This window comes from Cucumis melo, chromosome 7, assembly GCF_025177605.1.
Source record: "Cucumis melo cultivar AY chromosome 7, USDA_Cmelo_AY_1.0, whole genome shotgun sequence".
NCBI lineage: Eukaryota > Viridiplantae > Streptophyta > Magnoliopsida > Cucurbitales > Cucurbitaceae > Cucumis > Cucumis melo.
Genome location: NC_066863.1, coordinates 4,174,543 through 4,187,214, shown reverse-complemented (window position 1 = coordinate 4,187,214; position 12,672 = coordinate 4,174,543). Strand labels below are relative to the sequence as shown.

The 12,672-nt window shown below is 27.4% G+C and overlaps 1 protein-coding gene across 1 annotated transcript; it reads left to right on the top strand.

Moving 5' to 3' along the window:
- The first annotated feature begins 10,278 nt into the window (after nt 1-10,278).
- LOC103501796 (basic leucine zipper 34-like) lies at nt 10,279-12,663 on the top strand. Its single transcript, XM_008465492.3, has 4 exons — nt 10,279-10,950; nt 11,072-11,162; nt 11,240-11,366; nt 11,982-12,663. The coding sequence occupies exons 1-4, from the start codon at nt 10,340-10,342 to the stop codon at nt 12,155-12,157; spliced, it is 1,005 nt and encodes a 334-aa protein (XP_008463714.2). The 5' UTR covers nt 10,279-10,339; the 3' UTR covers nt 12,158-12,663.
- Nucleotides 12,664-12,672: the final 9 nt, after the last annotated feature.

Here is a 12,672-nt window from a genome sequence, read left to right as displayed (position 1 = left end):
GAAGGAACTAGAAGGGATAAATGATGAAAGGAATGGTTCAATAAATACTAATCTCAATGTAAACAAAGATAAAAAACTTGTAATGTTTCAACTTGTAATCCAACATTTTTCTTCATTAATATGGTAAAATCAACTAACAACATATGAAGGTCCAATGTTGAGAGATTTGTACATCAAAACAATGTGAACTCTATCACAAATATCAACAACACTATTGCACTACAATATCCATCTACTTATAATTGAGAGATTCACAAATCAAAACTAGGTGCAAGATCCTTTGTTCTAGGAGAATGTCTTGCTGGTTTTGGAGAATCTTTCTTCTTACCTCTTGCATTCTTTTGCTCTTTCACATTCTCCAACACTTTCTTTGATGGTTTAGGTTGTCTCTTCGACCTAGCATTTTCAATATTCTTCGCTATTTCCATAATTTTCACTTTTGCCTTTTCTTGAACAACCTGAAAAAATAATATTGAATTAGAGTTTATACATATATACATTAAGTCTATCATAAAACAACAAAATGTGATTATTATAATACCTTCACTTTGTTTGATGTGTCATGCACCATTTTTTACTTATTTTCACGATGATTATCATCTTCCTTAGTTTCCTCGTTATCTTCAATCTTTTGCAGATATTAATATTAGTATTGCAATGAAAAGAATTATAGAAACTGTCATTATTCTATCATTGATAGACTTTTGAATCACAATTGAGATCTCAGAATAGTCTATCACCGATAGAACCCTATTACTAATAGACTTAAATCATAGAAAGAACAGTCTATCATTGATACAATTCTACCATTGATAGACTTTTCACTCACAAACATAATAGTCTTGGAAAAAAATAAAAGTAAAAGAACTAGAAGCTTTAATAATTTACCTCTTTCTCTTTAATAACAATCTACCAGTGATACAAACATATAATAACAATCCAACACAAACTGATAGAAACATATCACTGATAGAACATAAACAACATCACATAAAAATATACATTAAACTAAATTATCTACTAACATCCTAATGCAAATAAACTAAACATCCCTCAAGACTATCAGTGATACAAATATATCACCGGTAGACCCTAACCTTATACACTAACACACAAACCTAAAACAAATCAACATGTTAAACATTTCAACATAAACAAGTTAAACATCCTCTATATCTGTCAATCAGTGATAGAAACACATCATTGATAGACACAAACTGAAAAACAGAGCACAACCAAACAGAAAATGAAGGAATCAATTTCAAACAAATAGAAAAAGAAGAAAATCTTCTTCAAACAGGTTACGACCAAACGAAAACAAAGATACCTTACGAAAATAACTTACTATTTCAAACAAAAAGCAAATAACTTACGATTGTAAGATGAAGTGGAGAACGTAGCGCGGCGGAAGGAAAACAAAATAACGCAAACCAGAATCGGCACCAGAAAACCAAATCGGAGTGCAAAGAAAGTAGAAGAAAATAGAAAATAGGAGGAAAACGTGAAGAATCTGCTTGAAATCGTATTCCAAAAGCTTAATGTGTATATGTAAGGGTAATTTCGTCTTTTTTGTTAAAAATTGCCATATTTGCAAAAAAAAATTTAACTTTTGCTATATCCTTAATTAATTTAAGGCCCAATGCTATATCTCCGCTCACCCCTAAAATGAAATCAAATGTACCTTGAAATATACGAATTTATTATTATCGATATTGTTAAAAATTGATGCAAGAATCCTAATCTCTTCCATCATAAACTACCTTATGGTACAAGTCAAATGGAGCATAATTTGGGTACAATTCAAACACAATTTTTCTCAATTTCTACGATTATTACAAATTCGAAAGTCTAATTTTAATCAATACTCGTAGAAGTTTGAAGACAACTTTTGTAATCAAAAGTTTGGGAGTCTAAATATAATTATCAACTATATTTTAGGGATAGTTTTTGTAATTTTTTTAAAACTTTTTAATCAAGGAATAATTGCAAATGTAACAATTATATTCAAAAAATCAATTATATAGCAACATTTTTAAAAAATTGCAAATATAGGAAAATCTGTCAAAATATATTAATGATAGGAGTCTATCATTGATAGACCATGTAGCAAATGTTGATCTATCACTGATAAACCATAGGAGTCTATCAACAATAGAATAGACTTTACTATATTTTGCAATTTTTTTAAAATATTACTACATACTTAATAATTATTCTAAAAATTGTTATCCATTATAATTACCATTTAATCAACAAGACATTTTATGTAAGGCGAACTATATTTATATCCACTAACGAACTTAGCATAAGCCCAAAAAACTTAGTCCTCCTCATCTTTGTGCTTGCGTTATATATATATATATAGACACACACTGACTTTGTATTATTATATTTAGTTGGCTTAATGATAAATTGGTTTTCTATCCTCTCTGGATCCAAATTCAAACTCTAACTTTTACTATTTTTTTAGATTAATTTTTTCAAACTATAAAGCTTTTTGTTCACAAAATTTCTACATCCATGACTGTTTTTGGGGTGAGCATGATAGACCAAAAAACAAGTCGATCGACCAAATCAAAGTCGTTCAATTGGAAAATAAGAGAGGTCGATCTGGGTCAATTTCGAAAAGTTTCAAATCGAGAATTTTTAAAATATATTTTAAGTATTAAATTGACTTGACAAAAACGACTGATCGACCGACTCTTACTCATTGATATCAAAGTCAATTTGACATTTTACTAAACTGACTCCGACTAACAAATGATGACTTGTAACCACTTATATCAAACCATTTTAAAAAAAAAAAAGTAAGCATTAAGAACTATAAACGTACATTTATCCTTTTAAAATTTTTGTTTCACATGATTGTGTCTATAATACAAACTTTTTTTAATCTAAAAAAAGTAAAAAGAAAAAGAACAACCTTATAAAATATTAAAATTTAATAAATAAAATTGAAAGAAAAAAGAAAAAAAAAAGTAGGTTTTATGGAGTTGCTTGGTTGGTGTTTCCACGTGCTAACTAATAATAGCGTTGTCGTTCAAATCACTGCTTTCCCGTACCGTACTTTTGTATTATTGGGATTCTCAAATTACAATTAAACTAATCCATTTATTTAGTACTTTGATTATTTAATTAACATTTATTTCTTAGTGCCTAAACCCTTTATATATATATATATATATATATATGCTTAATGACTAATATTAATTTTAATTAATAAATATTCTCCAAATGCTCTGCACATGCTGCCCAGCTAAATTAGAGTTGTTTCTTTCTTTCTTTCTTTCTTTCTTTCTTTCTTGGATAATTGCTAGTCCCAATATTGCTTCTTGCTTGGGATTATCAAAATCTAATTATTCCTCATTCTCTTCAAATAATATCAATTTGGTTAATCAGAAAATTATCTATACTTGTGATTAAGAAAACGTACAAGTAAGTCATTTTTAAATAATAATAATTAAACCTACTAAATGCATCTTATTCACTTACATTATGCATAAATATATATGTTTTTTTTATTAAATTCATCCATTAATATTCGTAACAACAAGTATTCTTTTTATTAGGTATATGTCCTATTTTGGTTCATATATTTCCTTTCAATCATTTCCTTTTAATTCATGTACTTTTAAATGTTCAAATTTAGTCATAAAAAACAATTAAACTATACGAGTCTTTGCTTTCTATATGTATATATAAAAATTTTGTAGTTGATCTAGAAAATATATTGACAGATGGTTAAAGATTTAAACTTGAGTTGGAAGAGGTTGATAGGCAAAGTAACCACTAAGCTAACTATAAATATTAAAAAATAAATTGTTATCTTTATATATGTTATATAAAGACAATAAAATTGAGGGGACTCTAGCCCCTAGACCTATACTAAATCCATCGGTATATATATATATATATATATATATATATATATATATATATATATATATATATATATATATATATATATAATTATTATTATTTTGTTCTTAATTTGATGAGGAAGCTATCCAATTATACTTGTATATGAATCTACTTTTAAATTTATCCTTAAAACACTCGTTATTTTTGGGTTGTTTGAATTTTTTTAAAAATTAAATCTTACTATTTCCACTTTTTAGAAATTACAAATAGGCAATTTTACAATAAATATATCTTTTTCTTCTTAAAAGGGTTATGTTATTTTTTTTGATATTATTATACACTAAAAACAAACAAAGAATAAATAACTTTATTAATATGTTGTTTGTTCTTACTATAAAAAGGATAAAATTAAATATCATAAAAAAATTAAAACTTTTAAATTTCCTCAAAGGATGAAAAAGAAAAACAGAGAAAAAACTTTGATTACTAGGAAAAAAAAGAACGTTATGTAAATAAATATTTTGAGTTTTCATTCCAAAAAGCAATGAATATACACATTTTTAAGATAAGAAACTTATTCAAAATAGGTTTAATTTATTTTACGTTTATTTAAAAAATTTTGAAAATTATAGACGAATCGCCTTCCGTTGGTCTCTATCAAATCTATAAATATCTATTAGTGATAGAATATGAATTTTTTTTTATATTTTTGTAGATATTTCAAGTTGCTTTGTCATTCAGAATAATTTCTCCCTAAGATTTATTTACTTTGCCACTATTGATGTTTTGAAAATAATAAGATTTATTTACTTTGCCACTATTGATGTTTTGAAAATAATAGTTTTTAGAATTAATTTGTGTTTTGTATACTAATTAAAAAAAATAGTATTTAAAAATTTATCTTTTTTAATAAATTTTGACCGATAATTTATGGCATGCATGTTTGGTAACTTCGTTTACTTTTGGTTTTTTGTTTTTTAAGTTAATTTTTAAATAACAAGTGTGTTTGGCAATAAGTTTATTTTTTTAATCAATTTTGAAAAAAAGAAAAAAAAACAAGTTTTCTTGTAATAAATGATGTGCGAAAATAAACACCATTTAATTTAAAAATAAAAAACTAAATAATTATCAAACGAGATTAAAAATACCGTAAAATGATACTATGAACGTTTGTTTATACTTATTTTATGTGGCTTTGAGATTTTGACATCATTTCCTTAACTTCAAATATAATAAATCAATTTGATATAATAGTCAAATAAAAGAAAGTAAAATTAAAATAGTTTGTAAATAAATATATTTTTTAACACATGGTTTTTTATTTTAACAACTACATTTTTTAACAACATAATCAAAAGTTTTGATATCTAACGTAGAAGTTCATATTAATTACTCTTGAATTTACCTACATTGAAATGAATACAAATATATTAATTATATATCTTGAAGTTGAATCAACATTTTAAATAGGAAGTATATTATATATATGTATGCATGTTTTGTTCAAAAACATATGCATTGATTCCATCCTTGTTTGACACATTACTTAATTTCCCTTACTAACAACATGTCAAACTTATTCCTTTTATTAGTCACTTTAGATATTAATTAATAACACTTTTATGGTTTAATTAAATATTTAAACTTTTATTCCATATTTATAATACAAACTTAATACTAGAAAAAAAAATACAAAGAATATATACATTTAGTCCTTCCTGCTTTAGATTATATATATTTTTATTTTCTTTCCAATTTTATAAATTCAACCACGAAAAATGAGGAGAGAAAATAAGAAAGACAGAATCAAGATGATGAAAGAAAATTAAAAAGAATTCTTTTTCATATATAACTTCTTTTTTGTGGTTAGAGAGACTTTTTAAATTCATTCTTCAAATATCAGAAACTAAATTGGCTAAATTAAGATATGAGGAACTAGATGCAAATATTTTTATATAACTCAAAGCACCAAAATTTTATTATCTATATATATATATATATATATATATATATATATATATATATATATATTAGTCGAACTATATTAATTTTTATTAATTTAGACAAACTATTAATTAATAATGATTATTTATCCTTACAACATTGTCATCTAAAAAATTTACAAAAGTCTCTAAACATCATTCTAAAAGAATGATTGTGAAAAGAAAAATATAAAATTGAGGTGCCCAATAAATAAATAAATTATCATGATCTCTAATTTTTAGACCCCTACCTTAAAAGAAAAGGAGAATCAAAAGAGTAAATCTCATTTCTCTCCCTACCTTCACGAATCTCATTCTCAATTTTTATTCTATATCCGACTCCTCCATCTTTTCGTTAATTACTTTGCATGCATGCTTATTCTTCCTCTCCTGCAATATGTGATGTAACAAAAAATGTATTAAGCGAAATACATAGCTAAGAAGGATGTGAGATACCCACCACCTTTTTTAGTCTCTTCTAATAATTTTCCGTCAACTAAAAACCTATGTTTATCTGTTCTTTTATCATCTCTAATCCCTTTCAAACAAAAATTATATTATCTATTTAATTTGTTAAATAATTAATCATTAGTCATTTTGTTAAAATACAAAATATATTAATTATTTTGGAAGTAATTTAGGGTGAAAAACACCGCGTGGATCGAAAAGAAAAAAAAAAGGTAATAAATGTGGAGAATCCTAAATTTATGGGGATTGATCCAAACGTGGAACATGGCATGCATTATTATGCATTTGCGTTGATCATATTCACCCCCTTATTTATTTATTTATTTATTTATTTATTATTCTTTCAAAAAAAAAACTGTATAAATGGTAAGTTTTTAATATATATATATATATATATATATATATATATATATATATATATATATATATATGTATGTATGTATAGGGTAGGGATCAATATGAAAAATAAAGTTGGGGCGTGGGTTTATTTAATGTATTAAAACTTTGAAAAGAAAAAGAAAATGATTGATTAAATGTTGAATTAATTCACACCATCCATCCATTATTTTGTTTAAGAAAATTTCGACATTAAAATTTATTATTGTATCAATTCATATCTTAAACTTTGTCAATTTTGCTAGACTCTTAGTCAAGGTTTTCTTTGAAAATTGTCTATGTACAAGTATTGTTCCAAAAAAAGTGAATTGAACTTAGTAATTAAAAATGTAATTAAGGATATACTTTTAACGACTTTTCAATAATCATAATTAGTGCCCCTAATTATTTTATAATTAATTTTAATTTTTACTAATAGTATAATAATAAAAGATAATTAACTTTGGCTTTCCCTTCACTCTTGAGATGATGAAATGTAGAAGGGTAGAGAATTAAAGAGAGAGAAGCTCCCATGTGAGTTTGATTTGGGGACAAAGCAAAGGAAGGGGGAAGGTGGGCTCTTTGCAAACAGTTCACATGGGGGATGGAAAAGGGATGAGGACATCATTATTCTTACAACACACACCCTCTCCCTCTCTCTTCATCTTCTTCTTCTTCATTTCTTTTTCTTTTTCACAACCCATTCAAAAACTATTCAATAACCATATATAGACTATTTGAATAATATGTTCATCGAGTGTTTATGAGTTGGATTATTGAATTACATGTATCATTCATGCATGCACACATTATTTTACATCTTCCTTAGAGGTTAACATATGTATGTACTCATCATTGCTCCACCAATCCAGTTGAATTATGTTGATTAGCTCTAGTTGTAGCATGTGTTTAAACATCGATTTTGAGCCTACCTCTCAACTAGGTTAATAAAGATGAGTACGTTCTTTTGACCAATAGATCAAAAGTTCGAATCATTTATTTAATTTACTTTAAAAATTGTTTGGGTGTTTAAGTTCTTGTAAAGAAATTCGATGAATGCTAATCATTCATACAATTATGTTAAATTTATGACCTTTTACGTTTTTTAGTTTCCGAGTTTGTGTTTAGTCCTTGAATTTTCAAAGCGTCTTATGTGACTTTTAGTATTCAATTTCATGTCTAATTAAGATGTTTATGAAATTAAAAATGGTTTATAAAGATTTTCAAAAGTTTTATTTTCAAATATTTCTAAAACTTGAGTTTTTATCTAAATTGATATATTTGATATCATATGTTTTTTTATTTGAATCCATAGATCTACAAAGACACAAAATAAAAATCTTTAGAGCTTGATTTAATAGACCTAAAATTCAAATTGAAAATTCAAAAGTACTATATTAGACAAAAAAAAAAAAAAAAAAACTGTTAAAAGCTTAGAGAATATATAGACACAATAAATAAGGTAAGGAACATACTCCCAAAATAAAGTGGATTTGTGAATTCTTTCTTCAACTATAGGGACGAAAAATCAAACCTCCAACTTTTAAAAAAATGTCAATTATCATTTGACTTAAGTTCATTTTACTGAATTCATTTCTTGAATTAATACATGAGAAATGTACAAATAATATGATATTAACACAGCTAGGAAATAATAGGATGTGTAATTGTTTTAGGGAGTAGTGAGTGATATTTGGCATATGGATTGATTGCTAAATCAACAACATGATTAATGGGAGAGATGTTCCTACAAAAGAATTTTGGGTTACCTACTCAAAAATATTAATTGTTTATTATCATCCCCTCATTAATTTCTTATTGTTTCTTCACTATTTATATCTCATATATATCTTAATTATGACACTCATATATCCATTTAATGCTAGCTAGCAAGAAATTTATAGATTTGCACTTTCTATTTAATAATATTACTAAGAAATATTTGTATAGCCACAAGTGCCTACATTAATTAAGATTTTCTATTTCCATAAAAACCCATATTGATTCATTAGAGTTTGCTATATAGACTAACAATAATAGCTTAAATAATTCGTTATCAAATTATTTATAAAATTATTAGGATATGAATATTGGTTTGATTTAGCTTGATTTGAGTGTTAATGTTGAACGTAAATTAACCAATAATTTAATGTTATTTCTCTGTACGACGATTATTCATCGTTCTTGTAATCCTAAGTGTGAAGGTAGTGATAGTCAAGTCAGAAGTAGGCATAACGAGCATATGCCACGTTGACTTGATGTTGTTTTGAGTTGTGGGAACCGAGTATGGACTGCTCATCTCGTGTTACTAATGAATGTAAGTATCTGAAAAAGTGAAGTTTTAAGTAACTTGACCGAGAATGTTTTCGCAGTTGGGATTTTATAAACAACATACGCAATAACAAAACTTAAAAATTAAATCATTAGTTACTTATTTTTAAAAAACGTTCAACACTCAAATCAAGCTAAATTTAATCAATTACACTCCTAGATAGCAAAATTTATAGATATTTTGAACTAAATGGAACAAATTCATTAGACAACATATATGCTATTTATTAATAAGTTTCCAATTTTTATTGTTTAGCTCTTTTTATATTCAAATTAATATTGTCAAACCATAAACCACCATAGCTTCATCACCCCATTTCAATATAATTTATTTTGAATGTACTAAGGTCTAATAAGCTAAAACAAAAAAGAAAAAAAGAACACAAACACAAAGTACATAACTAGGACATAAAATTTTCATCCATTATCACATATCCACATTTTCATTATATATATATATATATATAAGTCATAAAATACAAATAACTAAACATAGTGAAAAAGGTAAACTTTTCCTATTAACATTCCAAAAATAAACATTTTCATTGAAGAAGGTAAACTTTTCACTACCTAATAATATACACATTTATCCTAACTTTTCTTTTTATGAAGTAAAAATAATGAGAGGGATAATGTCAATGACAATGGGTCACATCGGCACGTGGTGTCTGATATCTTTTGTATAAATATACATACACTCACACACACACACACACACACATATATATATATATATATAAATATGTTATAATAAATAAAAATAAAAATAAAATGGAATTTTGGATGTTAAAATTAAGAAGAAAGAAGAATGGGGGTTTTAGTTGCATCTCCCACAGCTGTTGCTAGCTGTCCCTAATCCCCATCCCCCCATGTGACCCACTTTCCCTCTCTTTCTTCCTATACCTTTGCCTTTCCTTTCATTTTTCAATATATATATACAAACACAACATTCGTATAGTAAAATGAATCAAAATATTCTATTGTTAATAGAGGTTGATAAGTCTAACAAATGCCTATTATTGATAGTTACTATATTTTAAAAATTTGTCATTTATAATAATTCTCTTACAATATAAAAAGTTTTATTGATGATAGATATCGATATATGGATATTATCTTTTTAAATACATTTGTAGTATGAATAGAAAGATGTGATATATGATAGGAATTAAAAAAGGAAAAAAGGATTATAATTATATTAGTAAACATTTTAAATTATTCTTCATATGAGTTGGTTAAGATTGGTTCCTAATAAACCCATTTCCTCTATATTTGAATTAACACACTTTGTTGTTCCTTTCTCTCTTTAATTATTACCAATTATGGCTCAATTGCCCCCCAAAATACCCTCTTTCCCTCAAAATTGGCCTCTTTTTCCTCCTCCTCCTAATTCAATGCCCAATAATTTATCATCTCCTCCTCCCCCGCCGCCTTCCTCCTCCTCCTCCCCCGCCGCTTCCTGGCTCGATGATTTCCTCGACTTCTCCACCGCCCGCCGCGGCCTTCACCGGAGATCCATTAGCGACTCCATTGCTTTCCTTGAAACCACCACCACCACCACCGCCGCCATCACCAACCCTTTTTCCGATCAATGTCGTAACTCCTCCTCTGCTGCTCTTCTTCACCCTCCTCCTCCCTTTGACCGCCTTGACGATGACCAACTTATGTCCATGTTTTCCGATGACATTTCCATTCCTCTCCCTCCTAACTCCCCTTCCAATCCTTCCACTCCTTCCGACCAAAATAGTAATAATGATGATAAAAACACCCCCACCGATGAGGTTATGTTTTCCCCACCCCTTCCCCCGCCGATGAAGAATGAACCTGCTGACGGTGAAATTAGCTCCTCTTCTCAAGTTCTGCAGCAATCTCAACCTCCTCCCCCGCCTTCCTCTGCCGTTGATAACTCCATTGATCCTAAACGAGTTAAAAGGTACGAAATTAATTTGACACATTCAATTATACTTAATTATAATTACGATTATCAATAAGATAATGATAATGAAATTAGAATTAAAGAATAACAATGATTGGTGGGGTTTTTTTTCCTTTAGAATATTGGCAAATCGACAGTCAGCACAAAGATCGAGAGTGAGAAAATTGCAATACATTTCTGAGCTGGAAAGAAATGTAACTACATTACAGGTATGAATCGAATTGAATTGAATTTAAGTAAATGAAATTAATTAGTGTTTAATTAATATTTGGTTTTGTTGTGATAGACTGAAGTATCAGCATTGTCCCCAAGAGTGGCATTTTTAGACCACCAAAGATTGATTCTAAATGTTGATAACAGTGCTCTCAAGCAAAGAATTGCAGCTTTGGCTCAAGATAAGATTTTCAAAGATGGTACATTCCTCACTTTTCATACCCATTTCTCTCTTCTCTCTCAACTTATGATTCACCACAATCTTTTCACTACTATCCCGTTCATAGCAATGTACTCTTCTGTTCTACTCATATTTGAATACATTATTAGATGATATATTATTCTGAATAAATTGTAAATTTGGTCCCTAGATACATTATTTATAGTTTAATTTTTTGTTATTATAATTGAAATTTAATGTCTATATGGATTATATATGACAATTTTATTAAATCATATGTAAGGATCAAAGGTTCAATTTAACCTATTTCTTTAATTCATGTGTCCCACATAATTTTTGTGGACAGTCAGCAAAAATATAGCCAATATGTGGTTGTAAAAAAAAAGTAGGTTTATTTTGCAAAGTCCATCAATGACAGAACATATCACTAGTAAAATTTTTGTTATATATTTAATTTTTTAAATATTACTATACATTTAATTATTATTTTTAAAAATTAAATTTTATTTTATGACAAGATATGAATTTCTAGGTTTTTGAATACTAAGGTAGTACTGTATATATTTTTTTTTTAAAAAAAAGTTAAAAGTGGCTTGGTAACTAATGTTCTTTTTTCCATTTGTAATGAATGTAGCTCATCAAGAGGCATTAAAGAAGGAAATAGAGAGATTGAGGCAAGTTTACCACCAACAAAGTATGAAGAAAATGAGCAACAATCAAAATGGGGCGATGCAACCGCAAGCACCGTCGCCCGGTGAAGGTACGCCGCCGAAAGCGGCTGAGACGGAGAAAGAGAAGGCTCTAAGTTGACCGTGAGAAAAGGAAAAAAACGAATGAATGCTAACACAAAATCAAACTTTCTTCACGTGATTTCCTTCTAATACCCACTTGGATGTTTATGTTGGTGGGACCCACTTTGACAGCTCCACTAATCAATGGTCAGCATCTTGACACGTGGATGGATTCATTTAGGATTGGTGATTATGAAAAAACAAAAAAAAAAAAAAAAAAAAAAAAACAATTTGTTTTTCCTTTTCTTTTTCTTCTTCTTCTTCTTTTTCTAAATTTTATATTAATTTTTTCTTTTAAATATTGGGGTTTTTTCTAGGGTGGATTTATTAATTGGATTAATTAATGTATTGAAGCAGATGTTGTCAGGAATTGGTGGTCTAATTGTTTGAATTTTTTTAAATATATATATATATATATATATATATATATATATTTATGCTTTTCTTTTGTAGCTGATACAAATCATGTGAAGATGTTCTTTATTACTTAGTTCATTTTGATGTTATACAACTCTTTCCAACTCACAGACTCAT

What these genes read in the sequence shown, in the direction of transcription:
- LOC103501796 (XM_008465492.3), top strand. Translation starts at nt 10,340, where the DNA reads ATGGCTCAATTGCCCCCCAAAATACCCTCTTTCCCTCAAAATTGGCCT. An exon ending in GAAATGTAACTACATTACAG is followed by an intron (nt 11,163 to 11,239) that starts GTATGAATCGAA and finishes TTGTTGTGATAG; the next exon opens with ACTGAAGTATCAGCATTGTC. An exon ending in AGATAAGATTTTCAAAGATG is followed by an intron (nt 11,367 to 11,981) that starts GTACATTCCTCA and finishes TAATGAATGTAG; the next exon opens with CTCATCAAGAGGCATTAAAG.